At 39.9% G+C, this 20,674-nt stretch overlaps 1 protein-coding gene across 3 annotated transcripts in view; it reads left to right on the top strand.

Moving 5' to 3' along the window:
* The window catches only part of AGAP1 (ArfGAP with GTPase domain, ankyrin repeat and PH domain 1), a 384,460-nt gene that overhangs the window by 256,368 nt on the left and 107,418 nt on the right, over positions 1-20,674 (top strand). For 2 of the 3 annotated variants that reach the window (XM_082483167.1, XM_082483166.1), the window contains exon 12: positions 14,247-14,408. The exons of the other annotated variant lie outside the window; for it this stretch is intronic. In XM_082483167.1, coding sequence (XP_082339293.1) covers positions 14,247-14,408 — 162 coding nt within the window. The remainder of the gene's footprint in view (positions 1-14,246; positions 14,409-20,674) is intronic. 3 annotated transcript variants of the gene reach the window in all.

Below are 20,674 nucleotides of genomic sequence, written 5' to 3'. Positions count from 1 at the left end.
TTAAAAAAGATACTGTCAGAAGCTGTGCCTGGCTTGTTAGTCTGAACTTTCATGTAGTCAAGTATATTGACAGTGGGTTTTAGGCAGAGGGTCACCCCTTCTGTTGGATGGGAGACCCAGAGGGACTTGGCACTCAGCTTCTGGAGTGCCGGGAGGACTTTAGTTTCTCTGCACTAGTCTATCATGCAACCAAAAACATTTGGAAATTATCCCATGCAGTCTGTGGTGCTGTCTCAGAGGTTTTTTTTCTTGGTTGTTAGTGCTGGCAAAATGTTGTCTTCATCTTGAGCAATGCTTTAAAATTGATTGTGAGACTGAAATTGTCTTTTTCATTGGGAGGTTTCTGTACTCAGACCTGCTGTATGGAGGAGGTTTGGACCAAGCACAGAAAGAATCAGCACTTGCTATTTTTAGTTTTAGGCATGCAAATACACTACATTCTTAGTGCTTCGCATGTTACCTCTTCCACAAAACAGTGGTGTTTTCTGTTCTTCTGTGCTTTTTGCCAGTGCAGACATGGTACCTGGAGAATTACTCTCCATGCTTAGAAGTGAGGACAATATTTAATGTAATCATTCAATGTGATCAGGAACAGACTAATTTTCCTTTTGCTGTTTTGTAATTGTGTATAGTTTAGTGAAAAGGCTAATATGGTAAAAGAATACCACTGCTGAATTAAAATGTCTTATTTAAGATTGCCCCTGGAAATAGAATTCATAGTCTTTGCTTATACGTGGTGATAGCACAGACCCAGTAAAAGCATTTCTCGGCTGAGATTACCGATTTTCCACTAACTTGTGTTCCTTGAAATGCCTGAACTTACTTTCATTCAAATATCAGAACAACAAAAAAAGTCAATGCATTTTTTGGTGTCAAACAGTGCTATACATTTGAAGTCATCAGTGGTCTATTATTAAACAGTGTTCAGAAGATGCCCCTTAAATATGTGTTTCAGTGCCAACTTTGCCAATAAATATATGTACTTGATGTCTGTTTAAGTGCCTCTGATATGTTATAGATGTCCCTGGCCATGGCGGGGGGTTGGAATTAATGATCTTTAAGGTCCTTTCCAATTCTGTGATTCTGTGTTTTAAATTCATTTTTTCATGAGTGCCCAGCAGATAGTTTTCTCTGTCTCTTAGTGGAATTTCTTGTATTTTGGGCAGATGTCAACACATCATCTGGTCTGAAAAGGAGCCAAAGGCAAAACGTCTTGTCTGTCAACTGGTGGGTTGTAAAATACGTGCCATGAGGATGCTGTCTCAGAGATTGGTACCTGCTGGCACAGGTGTCAGGGATAGTGTGTGGGCAGACTTGGGATAGCTTGGGTCAGGGAGCAGGAGCAGTCATCTCACAAGAGACCCTTTCAGGGATTGCTTTTATCTGCTAGCTCTGACTTGATTTCTGCAGAGGTGATCACTGGTACCTTGTGTCTCTGCAAGGCAGTGCTTGCTGGTAGAAGACATAGCACTCCGTCCATAAGTGAGCTCAAAACTTCATTCAGCTTCTCTTCTAATCCCTGCTGCGGTCTGTGAGGCAATAGGACAGCTTGAACTCTACAACCTTCTCATCACCTTCCCTGTCTAAGGCCTTCTTGGACCTAAGTGATTGCTTGGATCACACACGTTCAGTGTCTTTCCTCCCGCACGTTTAAGCCAGGTAAAGATCTTCCCCGAGGTGTTTCCCATACTATTTCTATAAGAACAATAGAAGGAGTTAGGCAAATTACGGAGACGTTGTCCTGAATTCAAGAGGAGTATACTCAGTTATTTGGTAATATGATTTATAACAGCCAAGCAGTGAGTGAAAGTTTTGTCTGTTAGATCAAATCGACATAGATGTCACATGCAGAAGGAAAAGTTTAAAAACATGTCATTCCTAGCACATTGAATTTAGTCGTGTTTTGTGGCACTCCTTGTCTGAACAAGACTGTTTTTCTGGTTTTAGAGACTGTTTGATAAACAGATATATAATAACCATCTCTGTGACAACTGTCCCAATCTGTAAATGTGTTTACACCCCAAATATCTGGAAGCAGATAACTCTGGGAAATAATCATTTTAACAACAAAAGCCAAGTTCCAGTCCTTCTTGAGTGTTTCCATTTCAGAGATTAAAAAAAAAAAAAAAAAAAAAAGACCTGTATGAGAATTTATGAAGAAGAAAACTCTTTCCTGCTTGATTTACACACGGGCACAAGAGCCGGGAAGAAGACTTTTCACTTGATGTGAATAGTCATGGTAGGACAGTAACCAAACTGGAAGTGAAAACAGCAGTGGGTAAATGGAGTATTTTTTGTACTCTGTCAGAAAACAGACAAATAAGTAGAAGGTAAGACTGCTTATGCTGTTGCAAAGCCAGACACCTTGCCTGGAAAAAGGTTGATTTTTCTCTCCCTAGAAGTTTTGCTATGACATTGTAAAAGCGAAAGCTGATTTCTGGGCTTTCTTGGGTTCTTGGAGGTGGAATTTGGAGTTTATCCCATAAGAACTGGGATTCCATGTGGCTGCTTCTCCAAGGCAATACAGAGGGGTGGGGGGTGGTTTTGGTTTTGTTATATGAAGGCTTTAAATAACAGATCTTTAAGTGTGATATTATGAAAGGTGTTCGTAGTTGTATGCTAACTTGGTAGGAACCTCTGTGTTGGGGCAAACAGAAGTTTGTTCCCTTTAATCTGAAGTTATGTTACTTTTGTGTTATCTTAAAGTTGTTGAAAGATGCAAAGTAACTTAAATTTAAATTAAATTTGCATGGCAATGAACATCGTTCTGTCAATGTGTCTCAATTGGAAGTACTTCAGAAAAGGGTAACTTGTGGACTTGCTCAGTTCCAACTTTATCTAATAGTTGGTAGCATATTGTGGCAATGTCGTAAGGGCCAGCAGTCCTGTAAATCAGCCACTGGCCAAGTCCGTGTGCCTTTTAGAAGCTGACTCAGTTCTTGCTGACTTTGGAGCAGGAGTGGGTCTAGGTTTCAATTACTCCCGAGTTGGGTTGGATTTGAGCTGGTGACCTGAAGGTGAACTTATTCCTGAAATCTCTCCCAGGAGTCATTTATTTCTTCTCCTCTACAAACAACCCAAAGCCTGAGCTGCAGCAAGAGCCACTGATGTAGAAAGTTCACATCTAAAAATAGCTTATGGTGCAGAGAGAAATTGTTTCCTGATTAACACTTCATTTAAGTAATTTGGTGCTATTAAATTTACTCACAATAGTGACTGTACAGTATGTGAAGTATCCTAAAATGTGTTAGCTACGCAGCCATCGTTAAGTATGCTAAAGGTTGTTATCTGCTAACTCTATGTGACACTTCAGACATGTTATAAGAACAGCGTCTTCACATTTTTATAAATGTGAGTTTTCTATCTTTTATTAATTGTGATCATCTATCAAATCAACACAGTGGTCATTAAGTAATTTTATTTTACACTGAAGTGCTTGGAATCAGGCTGAGTTGGAATGGACTGACTTCCAGATTTTCCTTTTAAAAAGGTAGAGAATCGATGTTTCAATTAGACCAGTATACCTTCAAAGTAAGATTTCTGACATGGTGTCTTTAGATTCTAGTACCTGTCTAATAATTCTGTTCTCTAACCATTGCATTTTATTTTTTTTTACGTTTCAAATCTAACTTACATCTATACCCTACCTGTCATGTTGGGTAGCCGTTTTCCACAATATCTGAATTAATAGCTGCTGAGTCCGGTACTGAGAGCCAGTACCCTCGAAAGTGTGGCGTGCCCTATGCAGGAGGGGAAGCATGACGGAAAACCGTGGGTGAGATCACTCCTCTGTTGTGATGCATTGTGAATTCAAGTCTCGGTCCAAACTATACTGAATTCGTTGGTATTTTTGTAGATCATGTAATAATCTTTTTTTTAGTTGGACTTTACTGTGAGGATTCAGGTGTTATGATCAGGCTAACAGTCAGAAAAACCATGTATCAAGCCAAGAGCTTGCTAGTGTAGGCAGTTGCTCCGAAGCCTGCAGATCTTGGGTGCCTGTGCAATAAATGCAGCTCTGAGTCCTAAATTCTTGAATCTGCCCTGAACTCCTTCCTTGTAGGTGACTGAGGTTGTGTACTGGAGCAGTGTGTGACTTGACAGTGCCATGTTTTATCTGGTGGAGTTCCCACAAGGCCAGAGGTTGGTAGATGGTAGTTATTTGCTACTAATCTTGTAGTCTAATGTAGTACATGAGGTGACTTGACTTAACATGAAACGTTTTCCATGCTTCAACCTGAGTGTGAGTTTTACAGTTTTGCCACGGATCACAAATGCAAGTTTGTGACTGACTTTTGTCATTAATCACCCAAGTCAATTTTCCATTTGGTTGGGTTTGCTGTTAGTTCAGTGATACGCAGCTGTAGCGAATGAAAGAAGTTGTCAGTTTGCTTGTTTCCAAGGAAAAAAAAATCCCAATTTTAAGTGCATTAGAGATTTCCCTTTCATCCCGCTAGAGGGGGATCCCTCAAGGTAGTCTTCTCCAGCTCCTTTTGGACCCTTTCCAGAACTACAGAGAAATAAACTTTCACTCTTAGTACCCTATATTCCTTAAATTTGGGGTAAAGAGGAGCAGGGCAAATATTAGTGCTAATGAAATAGGTACTTGATAAAAACCTCGTATTTGTTAAATATTGAAGAAAAAAAAGGAGTTTACTTAGATTTTCTCTTTAGGGAAAGAAGGAAACATCGGACTGTCTTACGATTCTTTCTTACAGTGGGCAAATGGTGCCCATCTCTAATGATGATTAGTCAGATAAAGGGTAGAAATGTGTTGTGAAGCTTCAGGCGGGTGACTGTAAATGCCAGACGAGATGCAGTCGTTGCTGCTCAGCCTGTGCCTGTTTCACTCTGGTTGATTTTCAAGCCTGCGTTGCACCGCATCCTGAATAAAATCACAGATCTGTCTTGTCCACCCAATGCAATCTCGCTGAGTTTTGACAGTTACACGTTGTAATGCTAACCGGTTGGATGTAAAGACCTTTGCAAAATTGCTCGTTCTTTTTCCCCCAGTGATTTTAAAATATTAAAACCATCAGGAGGGTTGAAGCTGATTTACCAAAAGGGAAAAAAAATTCACAAATGTGTTTTGAGTATTGAACTGCCGTTGACATCTAAAGTCCCAACCATGCTGTTTTCCTCCACACTCCAGCAATCAGGACATCCAGCAAACCCATAAAAAACCAAACTAATAGCATGAATATTCAGTGACCTAGAATACTAATTATTGTCATGAATATTAATGTGATCGGACTTGCTTTTTCCTCTTCTCTTTCTCTGGCTCTTTTTTCTTTTTTTTTCTTTTTTTTTTTTTTTTTTTTTTCCACTCAGCCGGCTCTAAAGATGGACCATAATGAGAGCATTTAAGAGAGAGAGCGCTCTCCGCCGTGACAGGGACCGGGGTAATAAGGAGAGCTTGATTAACGTGGTGCACTTGGGGGAGAGATGAGAAGATTCACGTGGGCCTGTTGTGGGGGAGGCAATGAGGCACCGGCGGCTGTGTTGCTGCTCCCTCAGATTAATGAGGCCTAAGAGTGCATTAGGAACAGTGACAAAGGTTTGATCTAATGGGCTCAGTCATTTTTCCTTTGAGTGACAGACGCACAGAAGTAATTGGCTGTGCAGAATGGCAGCTCATTGGCAGTACTTAAGGATACATTATCCCCGTTGTGTGGCCCGCAGAGGCTGTTTATCAAAACTGCTCACACTGCAGACATGCATTCACTTAGCTGCTGTTACAGTGGCAATAGCTATTAAAAAAAAAGTCATCTCACATTCGTATCTATTGTCTCTTTTTCAAAAATAAAGTTTCTTTGTTCCATTTTCTTAAGAGTCTGGAGGATATTTGAATGCCGGCAGTTATCCTTCTCCATCCCGAAGAGGCTCTGGTTGCAGCTCGCGAGGTTTGGGGAGGTTTGTAGGCTCGTGGAATGCTCCCAAAGTTAGTTCAGTTAATCTTACTGGGTTTTGATCTAGCGCACAGGTAAGACACCACCCCCCCCTCCACCCCCTTTCCAATTTCATTATTACTAACTTCCACAGACAGTCAAAGGGATTAGGAAGCATTTTATATCTTTTGCCTCAGGCCCCAACACATGCTTTACTTGACACATGAGTAGCATAATACCACATAATTAGTTGATTTTGCACTGTTATTTTTTGCAAAGCTAAATTCACAATTGTTAACAGAATTTGCAGTCAAGTAACAGCAACATAAAGTAGAGCATTTGCCAGTGTAAAATGGTCACTTCTGGGTCTTAAGGATGCAATCCCTTAACAAGCAGGTAACCCCAATCAGGACTTGGCCAGAAAGCAAAGGATACCTTATTTATTGCTGTTATTTGTTAAAACTACTGGAAAAAATAGTAATATGCCTGCTGGGAAAGGAAAGCACGCTTTGATCCCAGCAGAATAAATAGTCTGGGATATTGAGCAGAAGCCCTTAGTGGAGCTCTTGGGTTTAAGTTTGTTTTAGAAGAGATGTCTCCTCTGATGACTGGATTTTCCTCCACACTTGCTGTGTTGGTTTGGCATGCTCTGAGAACAATAGTTTTTCTCGTTATACTCCCAGCACCATGTCCTTCACTTCCAGGATATTTCTTGGCATTGCCTTGTTTATTCATTAGTATTGACCCTTCTTGGTCTGTATACTACTAATCAAGCCTGGTTCGCAGGGGCTGCCTTGCCAGGCTGCGAGATGGAAGGTTAATAGCTGCTTATCTTCAGGAAATTTGCTCAGATAGTAAATGCTTCTGAAGAAAACCATAAAAATAAGTGAAACCCACAAGCAAATCGTCTTCTACAGTATTGAAAATGGTTGTCAGTGTATTGAAGGAGAGTTTCAATACTGGAACCAGTGTGTTTTGGAAAGATGCTGTTGTCTCACTCTTTCTTGTTGCATGTATGAGTAACCTCAAGTTACTTAGGTTCCTGATAAGCCCAAGGCAGAAATCATGTGCTGTTTGCACACTGCTATCAGATCGAAACAGAATCCGTAGCAATACTTTAGTAGGTTTTCCCTTAGTATTGATAAAACCACTCAAGAACTTGGTTATGGAAGTTGGAGCTCTCCAGCCCAGGTTCTCCAGCTGATCTTCCTGAGAATGTGGCCAGACAGTGCCCTGACACCTAGGCAGTACCTTCCTTTCCCATGTGGACGTTACTTGTTTGGCGAGGCAAGGAACTGTAGGTAGCAGTTTTCCCAAATTTCATTGTAGGGCATGATCTCCAGAGTTGGCAAGGGCGGGAAGATGCATCTGTAAAAGGTGGATGCTGGGATCTGCGGCAGCAAACTGATGGAACCCAGAAGAGCCATTCCCAAATTTTCCTCAGCTAAAGCAGGAGTTGTCCCAACATTCATATTTGTAGGCAAAGCAGAAGGCAGAAAGTGGCACTGCTTGGATGGTCAGCCACCTCTTAGGAAAGTTTTGACCACTGGGAAGACTTATGCGAAACTCTGGGAATTAATTCATAAACGTAATGCAGAATGGAAGAACGGGGAAGGGAATGCTTTTAATCTTTTTGCAGCTAGGAAAGTGTCTTCTTTCACTTTCCTTTTGTACCCTAATGCCTGAAGAAACTTCAGGGAACGGTGTTGGGTATGGGTTTTGAAGAGGCGACCAACAGCCAATCTAATCTGTTTGACAGTGCCTTTTACTGAATTAGAGGACATTTCAAGAATAGGCAGCGTTCCTGCAACATAATTTGACCCAACATGATTTGAAACAATTAACCCTCTGATATCAAGAGTCAGGATTTCCTGACCCACAACTCTAATGCATTTTTCATTAGTTCTAACAGCTGGTGAGCGCAGCCCTCTGGCCTTAAGAGGTTTATTTCTTTTTTTGGAAGAGAAACTTGTAGTGAACATGAAGAGCATAACACAAATAAAACATGGCCACGGTGAAAGCATAGCAGTAGGCTGTAGTTCATCTGATTCGGTCTTTCTGTGCTTCTGTGCAGCCGCTCTCTGCGGGTGTCATACGCTGCTGCTTCATGGAAAAATATAGTTCTGCTTCACGACTCTTGCAATGTCTACTTGTCTCATAAATTCAGGAGTATATTAGTTGCATTCCTGAATATAAAACTTCTTGTAACTAAGTGATTTGTTTGGGAGAAATCACAAATGTCTCTGCAGCAGGAAATGGAGACCACCTCCATTTATTTAAGTCACTTGTATCTGACTTTTTAGGGTATAGTTGTGAATTATATTCATTCTGCATTTGTAATTAGCGGCTGGCATTGTTGGTGAAGGCTTAGGTTAAAGTGATGTGTCTGCTAGAATAACCTGTGCTGCCCAGTGATGATTGACTATATTATTTTTGTTAAGATACAGCAAAAGAGGAATCGCTAAATGCTGTCCACCCTGTTCTGTTACAAGAGTAACATGACAAAAACCCCAAATAGTTTATTTTTTTGCTGTGTGGGTTACTGCATACAGGTAAGATAACATTTATGTTGCACTTTATTTATTATATATTTTATTAAAACTTTTGTAATGCACAGATTCTTTATCTTTTGGGTTTTACTGACTAGATGCACATTTAGTGTCTTGTTTGTTCCTGCATTTGTATAAATCTTTGTTATTTTCACGTTTCGAAGTATTGTAATCTGACATTGCATTTATTGTCTGTTGTTTTGTAAACCTGAAACAACTGTATGAAGAGCAGAGAGAGCCCCTCTGTGCATAGGAAATGGGGACGCATTCTGCCCCCAGTGGGTGTTTTTCTATCGGCCTCTTAATGCATTTATACGTACAGATAGGCATGCGCTTCTCTGCTTAATTCCTCTTATGCTGGGTCTCTTGGCTTTACTTGCTCTTTGCTATTGGTGGCTATTTAAACTGAATAGATGGATATATATAAATTGGACTTTGTGTGAGCACACTCACTTTTCTCAAAGGCTCTTCTGCTGAGCATTGACCACACCTGGAAATTACCTTGAATCTTAATTTGGATGGGTTTTGCAGAGCTTAATTGTTTGAACGTTTTGTAAGCGCGATCATAACAGGGTATTTTATAATATCAGAAAAGATAGTTTTAATAAAGCTGTCTAGAGCTAGAAAGAGGAACTCTTCCTTTGATGCTCCTTTGGTAGATGAAAACATTTTTGTTCAATAGGAGACCAGCATCTTTTTTTTGCTCATTTGAGACCAGTTCTGGCAACATACTGATATTCATTCAAATATAAATGCCATATTCACTTTGAAATGCAAATTGTTTAAAGAAAAATAGCATATGGTAGAGGTAAGTACCTTTTCAAATCAGCTCCCACACTTTAGGGATGTGAGTACAGCTAAAATTATTCTTTGGAAAGAATCTGGAGCCTTTGACACATTGAAGCTTGAACTAATCAAGGCTTCCCAGTAAGCATATACACATATCCATATCAAGGAAACAGTGCTGAGAATACATGGATTAGCATAGTAATTTAACTGCCCCCTGCTAATCAACTTAAGCAACCAGCTGATGCATATACGATGTATTTGAAGAGGCACTCTTTTACAGCTCCAGAGTGGGCCAGGTAGCCTACCATGAATTTCATGTTAGTGTCAAGATAGATATCTATCTGTCTACATATAGATATATACACATATGTATATGTAGACATGTACAGATGGGGTAGACAACAGATGCAGAATGCATTAAGGCATTGCTTGTAAGAGCTTGACGTACGGGCTTTATGTGCCTAATCCAATATCCAGGGCTTACTTTTCAATGAGTATTGCTGGCCGCCTCTTTTTAACTGTCTCTTGCTTGTCTGCTAAAAGCTGAGATGATTTCTGCTGTTGAAGCTTTATCCTTGAGCAAAAATAAAGGACAATTGCTTTGTGGAGGTCTGGATTGGGGTTTGCCTGCTACAGATGGGGAAAAAACGTAGGACTGTTTTGTAGAAGCTTTGCACAGCATACAAAGTGTGCAAGAACAGCAGTTGACTTCCAGTAGTCCTTGTTTTGCTGTGACAGCATTAGTGCCTACTGGGGTGGTGGAATACATGTCCTGGGCATGCTGCGATTAGACTGAGAAGTGGAAAAATTAGCAATGGGTTGGGAAATAATGATTTTTAAATAAGGTTGTAAGTAACAAGTTTGTGCCAGAGCAGAACACATTCAGGAGGGGGAGAGGAAAGGGCACGCTCTGTTTTCTGTGGTCCAGCCCTTCCGATATCTGCCCCTGAATTCTGGCTTGCATGTTCTTATATATCATGAAAATCTTACAGCACATGAACAAAGTGGAGTTTAACCTTGAATAAATGTTATCACAAGGGTTACAGGTAGCAGAGTTATCAGACAATGGCAATAGAAAAAGCAGAGCTGAGCTAGGTTGCATCATTCATCAGTAGAGTATTACATGATGGGACTTGGCACCTGTTTGTTGCTAGCAGCCTTTCAGAAACATGAAGTGAAAGAAAAATTCCTGTTTGATTTGCAGAATAAGTCACTTCCACAACAGGTTAATGTCATAACATGAGGTGTGGAGTTTCAGAAGATGGTGAAAGTAAAGCTTTTGGTTCTGACATGATGATGTAGAACTCTTGATATTGTGCTGGGTATCCTATTAGATTTTTGATTTTGCATCATGTTTAGAAAGTGACTGGATGCTTTTGTTCAAAAATTTGTGAACTAGGCAGAAGATGTCAACATACAAATCTTGGTGTTCTCTGCAACTCAGCTACCCGGCACAGAGTAATGGGGATGTGTCATTCAGGCAAAGATGTCCCGTAATTGTTTCTGTTTTCCCATGATACCTAGGAGACGCTCCATCTCGGCTTTCTCATACCAGTTTTCTCCTTCATGATATTTGTTACAAAGATGCTCTTGCAGGAATTCATCACATGTAGCTTCCCATTTTACTAGGCACAGTGTGAAAGATGGCTACAGGCTAGAAGTGCGCTTTTGTGGTGTTGCTGTTGAGTCTGGCAGAGTTAGATGCTTGTGAAAAAATAAGTTGTTTACAAAGTCATTTACCACTAATAATCTTAGGATGCCCAAAAAGATGTTACAGCACAAACAAAGCAAAACAAAGAGTTTGGATTAATCTGCTATGTAATTGTCACCTGTAAGTTTGATTTGGTAAACTCATTTGCGAAGTTGAAGGCTAATAAAAAAAAAAATCAGAAACAAGACCAGTAAAAACTTTTCTGTAAATTCTTTTAAAAACAATACAGTTTTAAAGGACCTGTGGGTATCGCTTATCCTGTGACTGCAACTCATGTTGCAGTCAAAGGAACCACAGCCATTTTGCTGCTTAAGATGTGTTAAAGTGCAAATTGTTGAAAATATTTTGAATCACGTGGGAATACAGAGTAGCTTCTGGGCTCAGAAAGGTTGTCTTGTTTTGGTTTGGGATGGAACAAAAAAGAAAAAGCCTGTGTAGTAATTCAGAAATGGAATGTTGGTGGAAAGGGACTTCTGGAGATCATCTGTGCTGCCTTCCTGCTTGAAGAAGCAGGGCTGTCACCAGTGTTGGGTTAGTTCAGCTGTGTCTTTGTGTAGTTGAGCTTTGGAAGTCTGAGAGGATTGAGATCCCCCAGCTTCTTTTGGTAGCCTGCTCCAGTGCTGCATCTGAATTTTTAAAGCTGTAGTGTTGCTGCTGTTTTGCATCGTCTACAACTAAAAAGCTTTTGGCTCCCTCATCTTTGTAAGTGTCCTTACGGTAGCTGTTGGCAGCTATTAGATCAGCCATTGTCCTCCTGTTCACCATACCAAACCAGCCCAGCTCCCTCAGCACTCGTGGCCCATGTGTATGACACCTTAGACTGTCTTGACAGTTCTTTTCTGGCTCTTTTCCCATTTCCCAACAGTCCTCTTGAAGTGGGGGACCCAGAACTAAATACAGTGTTTCAGACGTCCATCGTGGTGTGCTCAGCTTGTGGTTTGTGTTGAGCACAGTGTTAACACATATTCTGGCATCCATTGTTGACACTTGAGTTCTTCCCAGCAGTGCTGCTACTCAACCAACTGGTCCCCAGCCTCTGCTACTACACCAGATTGTTCTGCCCCAGGAGTAGATGTTAAGACTTCTTCTTGTCGAACCACATGGTGTTTATATGGGCCTAAATCTCAAGTTTCTAGAGTCAATTTGGTCTCAAGCTCTGTCATTCATGTCAGCCACTCTTTAATTTGGTATTTCATCAAAATAATTTGTTAATGTTCATAGTTCTTCTGGATTGTGAAAACCGGAGGAAAACCCTGCTGGTTATTTTAAAGTGAGCATCAGCAGCATCACAGAAATTCATTTGGAAGGAGGTATTTTCTTTAAGAGACCTCAAAATATGTACTGACAGCTAGTGTTTCCATTTTCTGTTGTGACTTTAAGGTACTGAGCTATAATTTGATCCTCTGCTTTGCACCTTCATTTCTGTAGGCCTGATTTCTTTGCTGAGTGTTTCTTTGGAAGGTGTCTTTAGAAGTTGCTGAAACACCAGCATTAGCAAATTGCTCTCAGTTGAGGGGGTCAAGCACACAATGTCCTGAGAGGACCAGTTGGTCAAGGCATAAATTTTTTCAACAGTTTGGTAGATGATGCTCTGTATATGGAATCCTTTTGGACAAAAGGGTTGCCCAGGGAACGTGATTAGAGAGGAATTATGTGCCAGTAGCTAAAGCACTGGCTTGAGTGGTCCCAACATGTTTCCAAAGTCCACCTTAGGCTTTGCGTAATTGAGCAAATTAGTTTTTCTGTATGTATTTCATGTCTACGAAGTAGAGATTGCCAAACAGTTGTTCTTGAGACTCAGATGGACAGATACTGTAGTGATGGATCTGTATTAAGGACTAAAGATGAGATTTAGTCTTGGGAAAGGGGAGGAGAGAAAGGGACAATTATGCCAGCTCTAATAAACACAAAGTAGTTCACTGAGCTCTGCTGTCTTCCCAAAGGCTGTTCTGGGAAAAGACATAATGATAGAACTGGGAGTCAGGAGATCTGGGTTTTATTTTCAAGTCTGCCACAATCTTCCTTTGTGGCCCTGGGTCATTTAACCTCTGAAAAATGGGGGAAATGATAGCAGATAATTAACAACCTCACAGGAGCATTGAAAATTAATTCATTAATTTTTCTGAACTCATCAGTAGAAGGTGCAATGGAAATGCGAAGTGTTAGGGTATTTTATAAAATTGTGTTTGTTTCTTTCCCTTTACATGTGTTTTTAAAGAGTATCCTTAAATCCATAGAAGACCTGTGGGGGTTACCTTTTGAGAGCTTGCCGTGAGGAATGAAACTAGCATTGTAAAATATTTGTATCTTTATAATATGCAAGTCCTGTGCTATGAATGGAGTAAAATGTGCTCACAGACCAAAACTGTGGAGAGCCCTTTGGCCCATATCAAGTTGTGAGTAAGACCACCAGAAACCTGAGTTTCTGGAAAGGTGTTAATTGTTCTGACTCTAAAATTTATTCAACCAGATCACACTTCTCCTGTTTTATGGTGAGAAACCTGTCCCTATTGCTCCCCTTGCACACGCCTCCCAGCGTGTTTATTGTCCTAAACCTCAATGACCATGAAAATGTTAAAATTATTTCTAGTGTTTACTGGGTAAAGGCTATTCTTTGTGTCTCACCTTTTGTGTTGTAGGGCTTCAGTTAGAGTTGTGAAGGGTGTGTTGGTGTAGGACTTGGGAATTATATTTGCAGTCAATGGAACAAGCCTCTAGTGCGTGCTTTGTGTCACGAGATTAAAAATCCGAGTAAGTTTCTTGCTTGGTCTCACAATGCTAGTAGTTATTTGCCTCCCCATCGCTGTGTACTTGGCTTCACTTGGGGGACGTACTTATGTACCTATTATTTAGAGGTAGATTGTTTAAAACTCTTTGAGTTGGCTTAGTTGTCTCATCTCAGTTGCTTTGTGTGAACAGTGGTTTTCATGAATGAATTTTTTGTCTGTGCACAGTCTGTCTTTCGTGCTCTACCAGTCACAAGTGGAAAACCTCTACAAAATGTGACTGGTTAGCAGGGTTGTTGAAGATGGTGTTTTCCAGAACATGAATGAACAGAATGAGCTGTCATCTTGAAAATTTAGGCTCTTTTGTCAGAAGTTCCTAGCTGGATTTGAGTGGGCTACTGAAATCTTTGGTGCCCCAAACTGGTCACAGGACTGTTGTCTTCGGTGTTTCAGGAGGGCTGCAGTGGTTTTTGTGTTGGTTAAGTAATCCCGTTTTCTGCTCTGTAAAGATGCACCCATCCATCTTCATGCAAATCAATTTTGTCTTCTCTATTGACACAATTTGTTTTCCATTTATATCTAGGGAACGTGACTACTAGCACATCTGTGTCTCAGATGGCAAGTGGGATCAGTCTAGTCTCCTTCAACAGTCGTCCGGATGGTATGCATCAGCGCTCTTACTCGGTCTCCAGTGCAGATCAGTGGAGTGAGGCAACAGTCATTGCAAACTCTGGCATTAGCAGTGGTAAGAAACTTGGAGCTGGGAGGGATTATCTGCTTTGGGGTGAAGGGGGAGTTTGGTGGTTTGCTTTTTTAAAAAGAGAAGGAAAAAAAAAAAAAAAAGAGAGACCCGATGTTCACCCAGATACTCTGTGGGAAGCCAAACTTCCAGCATCTGAGAGAAAAAGGAGAAATTAGATAAAAGAGAACAGATCAATACAATCCTTTTTCAGAAGGAAGAGCTAATGTAATTGTAATGCTGCTTAATTTTAATTTCAGGTACGTAATGTAGGTTGTTCACTTGATATTCTTATTTCCTTACTCTGTGTGGTAGGTATTAGCAGTAAATTATCCTTCACATCTCTTCATCAGCATGTCCTTTCTCGTCTGTGCTCTTGCTTTAATGTATGCACACTACTGGCATAGTCGTCATGTTTTCTCTGTGGAGTGTTTAACGGTATCAAAAGGAGCAAACACTATTCCAGATGGTGTTTTGCAATGATCAGATTGTAACAGTGAGTCGGGGTTGGTTGTTTTTAAAAGGTATGCGTGATATTTGGTAACAAAATGGTGCATCTCGCCTCAAGAGAGTGCCTGGGAAGGAAGAGAGATAATGCTGTTCACCTATAGCTGACCTGCTGCCGACACAAATGAGAGCATCCTTGGAGCAGCCGTAGCGGGTGGGCTGGGACTCAGGTGTTTCTGTTGTGGTGTGTTGCAAAGATGGTTCATACCAGTGAGGCGCACGGGTCCAGGAGCTTGGGGTTTAATAAGCACTTGGAGAAACCATGGAAAGTTCATGAAACAGAGGGGAAAAGGAGATGAGTGTGTGAAAGAGAAGAATGAACTGTGAAGAAATTGAGAATGTGGATAACGGGGAGAAATGTGAACAGGACAGGAGAAGAGGGGAGGAAAGCTGTTTCTGATGGCTATTCCTAAGACAGTGAGAATTATAGGAGTACGAAAACTATTTCACATGTCCCATATATATGTGTGTGTATGTATACGTAGATATCTGTATAAGGTTTGAATTGAGTATAGCCCTGATACTGTCTCTGGGGTTTTGAGCAACTTTGGACAGCTTTTCAGTGCCACTTTATGAGAACAGAGGGTTTTAAATCTTGGTCAGCTTAGCTCTGAGTGGCATTAGCTCTCAAGTTCGTAGTTCCTGGAGCACAGGCATTTCTGGAGCTCCAAACTTGTGGGCAGCATCTTCACGAGTGTGATATTTGCATCAAAATGGTATAGATTTTGACCAAGAATTTTCTAAAGCAAGTATCCTCTATTTCAGCCTCGGTGATAGCCAGAGATACTGCTAAGCAGCATGATAAATGCTTCAGCACTGTTCTCTTCTGGGTCCACCCAACTCACCCTTTCCTTTAGAAACTGGGTAGTCTGTTAGGGTAAGCAGTATTACCCTACACAGATTCCTTTAGACTGAACTGGTTTCACAGTTAAGGCGATATATTTCTCTCTCTTTTTCCTGAGCTGCTTCGTCATTTTAATCCACCCAAATTCTACTTTAAGTTTAGAAATTTATATCAAACTTTTGGCTTTTGCGCCCTTTTTTTATACTCTAGCTCTTCAAAGAAAAGTTGGAGAATATTGTTTGCACTAGAAGGAAGGAAAGTAAAAACCAAGTTGTAGTCTCTTGGTCCTGTCCTTGACGCCTGGCATACCTACAGATGGGTGAGCAGAAGCCAGCCCCTTGCTCCTTAGTGCCAGATGTGGCAACTGAGGCTGCAGTAGAGGAAAATCTTCAAAATGCAGAATTCAAGAATTCCTATAAGTGACAAGTAATTAATATGTGGAAAAGTAGAAATATAACCTAAATTCCTGCCTTTTCCCTTTTATTTCACAATGCTGTTTCTGTTTCTGAGATACTTGCTCGACTTGTCTTTTGCTCCTGATGATGCACTTCGGCTAGTTTCAAATTCCTGGTGAAGGGAACCGTTTCTCCTACATGAGCTCTGTACTCCAAGTATATGCAGTACCTTCTTCTGACTTGACGTTCATATGTGATTACTTCTGGATCAAAAGAGACGACAGCTGGAATTATCTATGAAATATGTATTAAAAAAATGCAGATGACTGGTGGGTGCTTCTGAATAAGCCTGACGTGAATAACTTCTTGCGGAGGTTCTAGTTTAACAAAAAAAAAAAAAAAAAGAGTTGCTTTTTTTTCTAAATATATGGGAAAGATTGGACTAACTGTGAGTTTTAGGCAACTAAGGGTCAGCAGAAACAGAAGTATTGCGATAAAACTGCTACAAAGCCTCAAGAATAATTCATTGCCATCAGTGTATCATCTTTCGATAAGCTCATAGATGTGTCCTTTATGCTGGCAAGTTGACGCATGAAAAACTCTCTTTAATTTCAGGGGTTTTTTCCTCCATTAAAAGATTTTTGAATTTTAGTCATAAAAAGATAATACTGTGAAAGCAGCAGGTATGGCGAGAAGCTAAGCATCTTTTGGAATTCAAATGCCAACGTACTGGAGAATATGCCTGCTTATTGTCACATGGTTTTATTGTAGACAAAATAACATATTGGGATTCAATTTTTCTCTGCGCCTTTTTTTCACATTAAATTAATACTTTGTGTGGCTCTGGAGAACTTTTCAAAGTCTTCCGAACCAGACCTTTGGTTTCCTGGGGCTTCTGTCTTTCAAGCAGCTGTGAACATCTCCTAATTAGATAAATTACTTTGTAGTGGGCAGAGCCACAAAACAGGAGGTGCTGGTTAAATTAAAGGGGAAAAATAGAAAAATCCATTCTCTGAAATGGAATGCCCCACTGCTTTATGACTATTACTGTTGTAAGGTTTTACATTTAAGTACCTGAGGTTTAAAATTAAATGTCTAATATAATTTGGCACTGGTAACATGAAGCCTGTGACTGCCCTCAGAGAAAATCTAGGCAGCTTAGTTCAGTGTTTCGAATTGCTGTCTGCTTGATAGTGAGCAGATCATGTAACCGGCTCACTATTTAGCTAAATACCACCTGCTGTTCAGCATAATTTTAAATGCAATAACATATTTGCCTTAAAAACTCAGAAATTTAAAAAGACTGTTCTAGCAGCACATGAAAAATTAATTCTTTTTACATTTTTTTTCTTAGTCTTGTAAGTACTTGACAGAAGTAATTTTTGCAGCAAGAGAGAATAAAAACTGGGGGCAGTAAATCCCTGTCCGGGAACCTCTTGTGCAGATTCTTTATGGACCCAGAATTGATCTACATGTCAGATCCTGATGTAGTTTAAACTGTTTATCACCCTAATGGTGGTAGAGAAACCATGAACATCAACTTATAATCCTCCATGAAAGAAATTGGTGTTTGCAGTCAATGAAGGAGCAGCTTAGCTTTATTGATAGATTTAGAACAATTACTGCTGCAGCAACTATTGGCCAAGAGGTTTTCCTGGATCACATTGGAAGCCTGCAATTTTTTTTCTTTGATAAATCTTTTCCTTGATGGATCATGATTTTTTTTCACCCAGAATTATCTATAGTTGCTCACTGCTGGGGAATAAGAGGGTTGTCTGGTTTCAAGGGAGCCATTCGTAACCAGTTCAGGTGTTAGTTTGATTCAAAAATGTGAATCTGCACGGTTCCTCCTCTGCAAATTCACCTTTTTGTTTTATTCCATACATTCTTTTTCTTGTGCAAATTATCTTAGCCAGGAAATGCAGGACTGTTTTGAGGAATCAAGGAAAAGCTGGCCAGGAGTACAGTTGTGAGGTGTCTCAAACTTGAGTACAAAATGCAGGTTTTTCCAATGGAAAACAGATTATTATTAACTAGTGGTGTTGCTGCTATTAATAAGAGATGGTGCTGTTTGTTCTACAGTCTTCACAATTTGTACATCTCTAAACAACTTGAGAAACATACCGTCAAACTTGGCATCAGAGCATTTTTTTTTTTTTTTTTATGGAAGAAACCACAGCCAGATGTATTAGATTGCAAAAATTAGGTTTGTGAGACTTAGCTTACAGAAGACTGAGGATGTGATTTCCTACCTGGGTATGAAGAAGTATCTTGTTTCTTCTCTTTTTAAATGTCAGGTTTTCTAGTTTGGCTTCCAAGACTGTGTCCTGAGAATATCAGAAGGAAGAATTTCTTTCTTAAAAGTTATAAAATCAAGCTCCTCTGAAACAGTGCTGCAAACAGTAGTTTGCATGGGACAGGGATTTCTTTCCTCTGGACTTGTAAATTGTCATTTGAATTCTAGCATGATATAAAATTCTGCAGTAAATCAAATATCTGTTTAAATATCATCCACTTAGGCTTTATCACTGTACAATTGCTTGTACGGGCCATTTGATCTTGACTGTAATTTATGTAAGTTGTAATACCTGGTGTCTTCTGAGTTTCTAACAGTTTGGTGTTAGGGTTTATTAATGTGAAATTGAATTCTCACTGTGCCATGGGGTATGAGAGGTCATTGGAGTGTTTACAGTAATGCAGACCTTACAACTTGCCTTACTTTTCTGATCGTAAGCACTTGGAATGATTAAATGATGGAATCCTGTGCTATACATTGAAAAAGAAAATGGTTCAGCTTGCTTCTGACAGTCATAGCATTTCAACAGTGAAGCAAAAAACATCATTTAGAGTTGTTCGAATTCAATAGGCAAGTTCTTGGCCAGGATAAATTATATAATTTCACATAGATTTATAGAATTTCAGAATTATTTGTGCTAAGTGTATATAGATGGTTAAGGTTGGAAGAGCTCTTTCATCCTTTTTAAAGAAGGAAATAATTACTGAAAATCAAATGTAAAGTCATTTTCTTCTTTTGTTCTAGCTGCTCTAGAGCTACTCTGGGGTTTCCTGAAGTTAATAATATTTAATACTGTAAAATTTGCCATGTATAAGACAGCATACGTGCAAGTAGGAAAAGGGAATATTCATGTACTTTTCACACCCTGTTGTGATCAACAGGCAAGTTGCTTCTGGCAAATACTTCGGAGGGAAACTTTGTCAGGGTAAATTCTGCTAACAACTTATTATTGCCTTTGCTTTCTGAACAACCTAACATACCTTGAAGAAACTTGGGTTATGAAGTACTACTTTTTAGTAAATTCTGGAAAATTATCCATTTTCAGCATGAGATTGCACACTCAGAAACATCTAGTATTGAAATTTGGTTGACATTTTTGACGAGCTCTTAGCTGAAGTACCCCAGTTAACAAGAAATATTAAAAAATCCTGTGCAACAATGGCCTAGCTAGCTGGACTCCCACCAGCGTAATGTCTGTGCCTTTACTCAGTCAAGGAAGGGAATAGGAAACTGATATTTTCTTAAATTGCTGTGGCACCTTCCTTGTGGCAAGAACTACTCCGCAGAACTTCACATTTCAGATTGATTTTAACTTATACAGGGAGAAATGCAGTTTTGCAACCTACGGCTCCCCAAAATAACGTAAGGCATGCAGAGCAGAGTAGTTGCTGCGCATTGGATGACAAGTTCTTTATAATAATAAATTGATCTTGAATTTCAGCCTTGGTTTCAATGCATATTATGAGTTGCTGCTCCTCTTTCTTGAGAAAAAAAGACAGGAATAATATTGTTATTGTATTTTCACAATTCCATAATTGGAATTAATTGTGAAAATACAATAAGAATATTATTCCCAAGCAATCTGCCAGCACCACCTCATTTAGACTATTAATTTTGGCAGTTTACACTTGTGCAAATTTCATTCTCTCTGAGCATTGCTTATTTCCTTCTGGATCATCCCCATAAAGTACATGAGGTTGAGACAAGACATTTGCAGCTAGATGTTCTGTATTATTATTCTCACAGTTGTGTCATTCATCATTTTTCCATTGCAGCGTGATGAAGAGGAAGATACCAAAGACAGTGTGATATTTAAATAAGACCCTAGAAGTGGTGGTGTTTCATACTGGTTTCTAGAACTTTTTAAAGGAGGAGGAAGCCGTATCATTTCAGTGCTCAGCTAGAAAGAGGAGGTCAGCGAGGAAGTCTGATTATGGTCTGACGGCTTGAGCATCAGTCAGGAAAGCATCACGTTGCCTGTGCCCTACCTGAGCTTGAAGGCAGATGGAGAGTAGAAACGTGAAGTTTCTGAGATGTGGGCAGAAGTCCTGTTTGTCTTTTCACTGAGCTTTCTTCTCCAAAATGATGTTGGCATAATGTTTAAGTTCTCTGACAAGGGTGTCAGACTGTTAAACTGAATGATGCTTTCTGTGTGTGGTTCTTGTAGGAATGTGTTAGCATCCAGAAGCAGTAGGACCCAATGCTTACCCATTCCATTTTGTAGACCATA

Source organism: Vanellus vanellus (genome assembly GCF_965231255.1).
Source record: "Vanellus vanellus genome assembly, chromosome: 5".
NCBI classification, from domain to species: domain Eukaryota; kingdom Metazoa; phylum Chordata; class Aves; order Charadriiformes; family Charadriidae; genus Vanellus; species Vanellus vanellus.
Note: the sequence above shows the minus strand (reverse complement) of the source record. Positions and strands in the feature narration are given on the sequence as shown.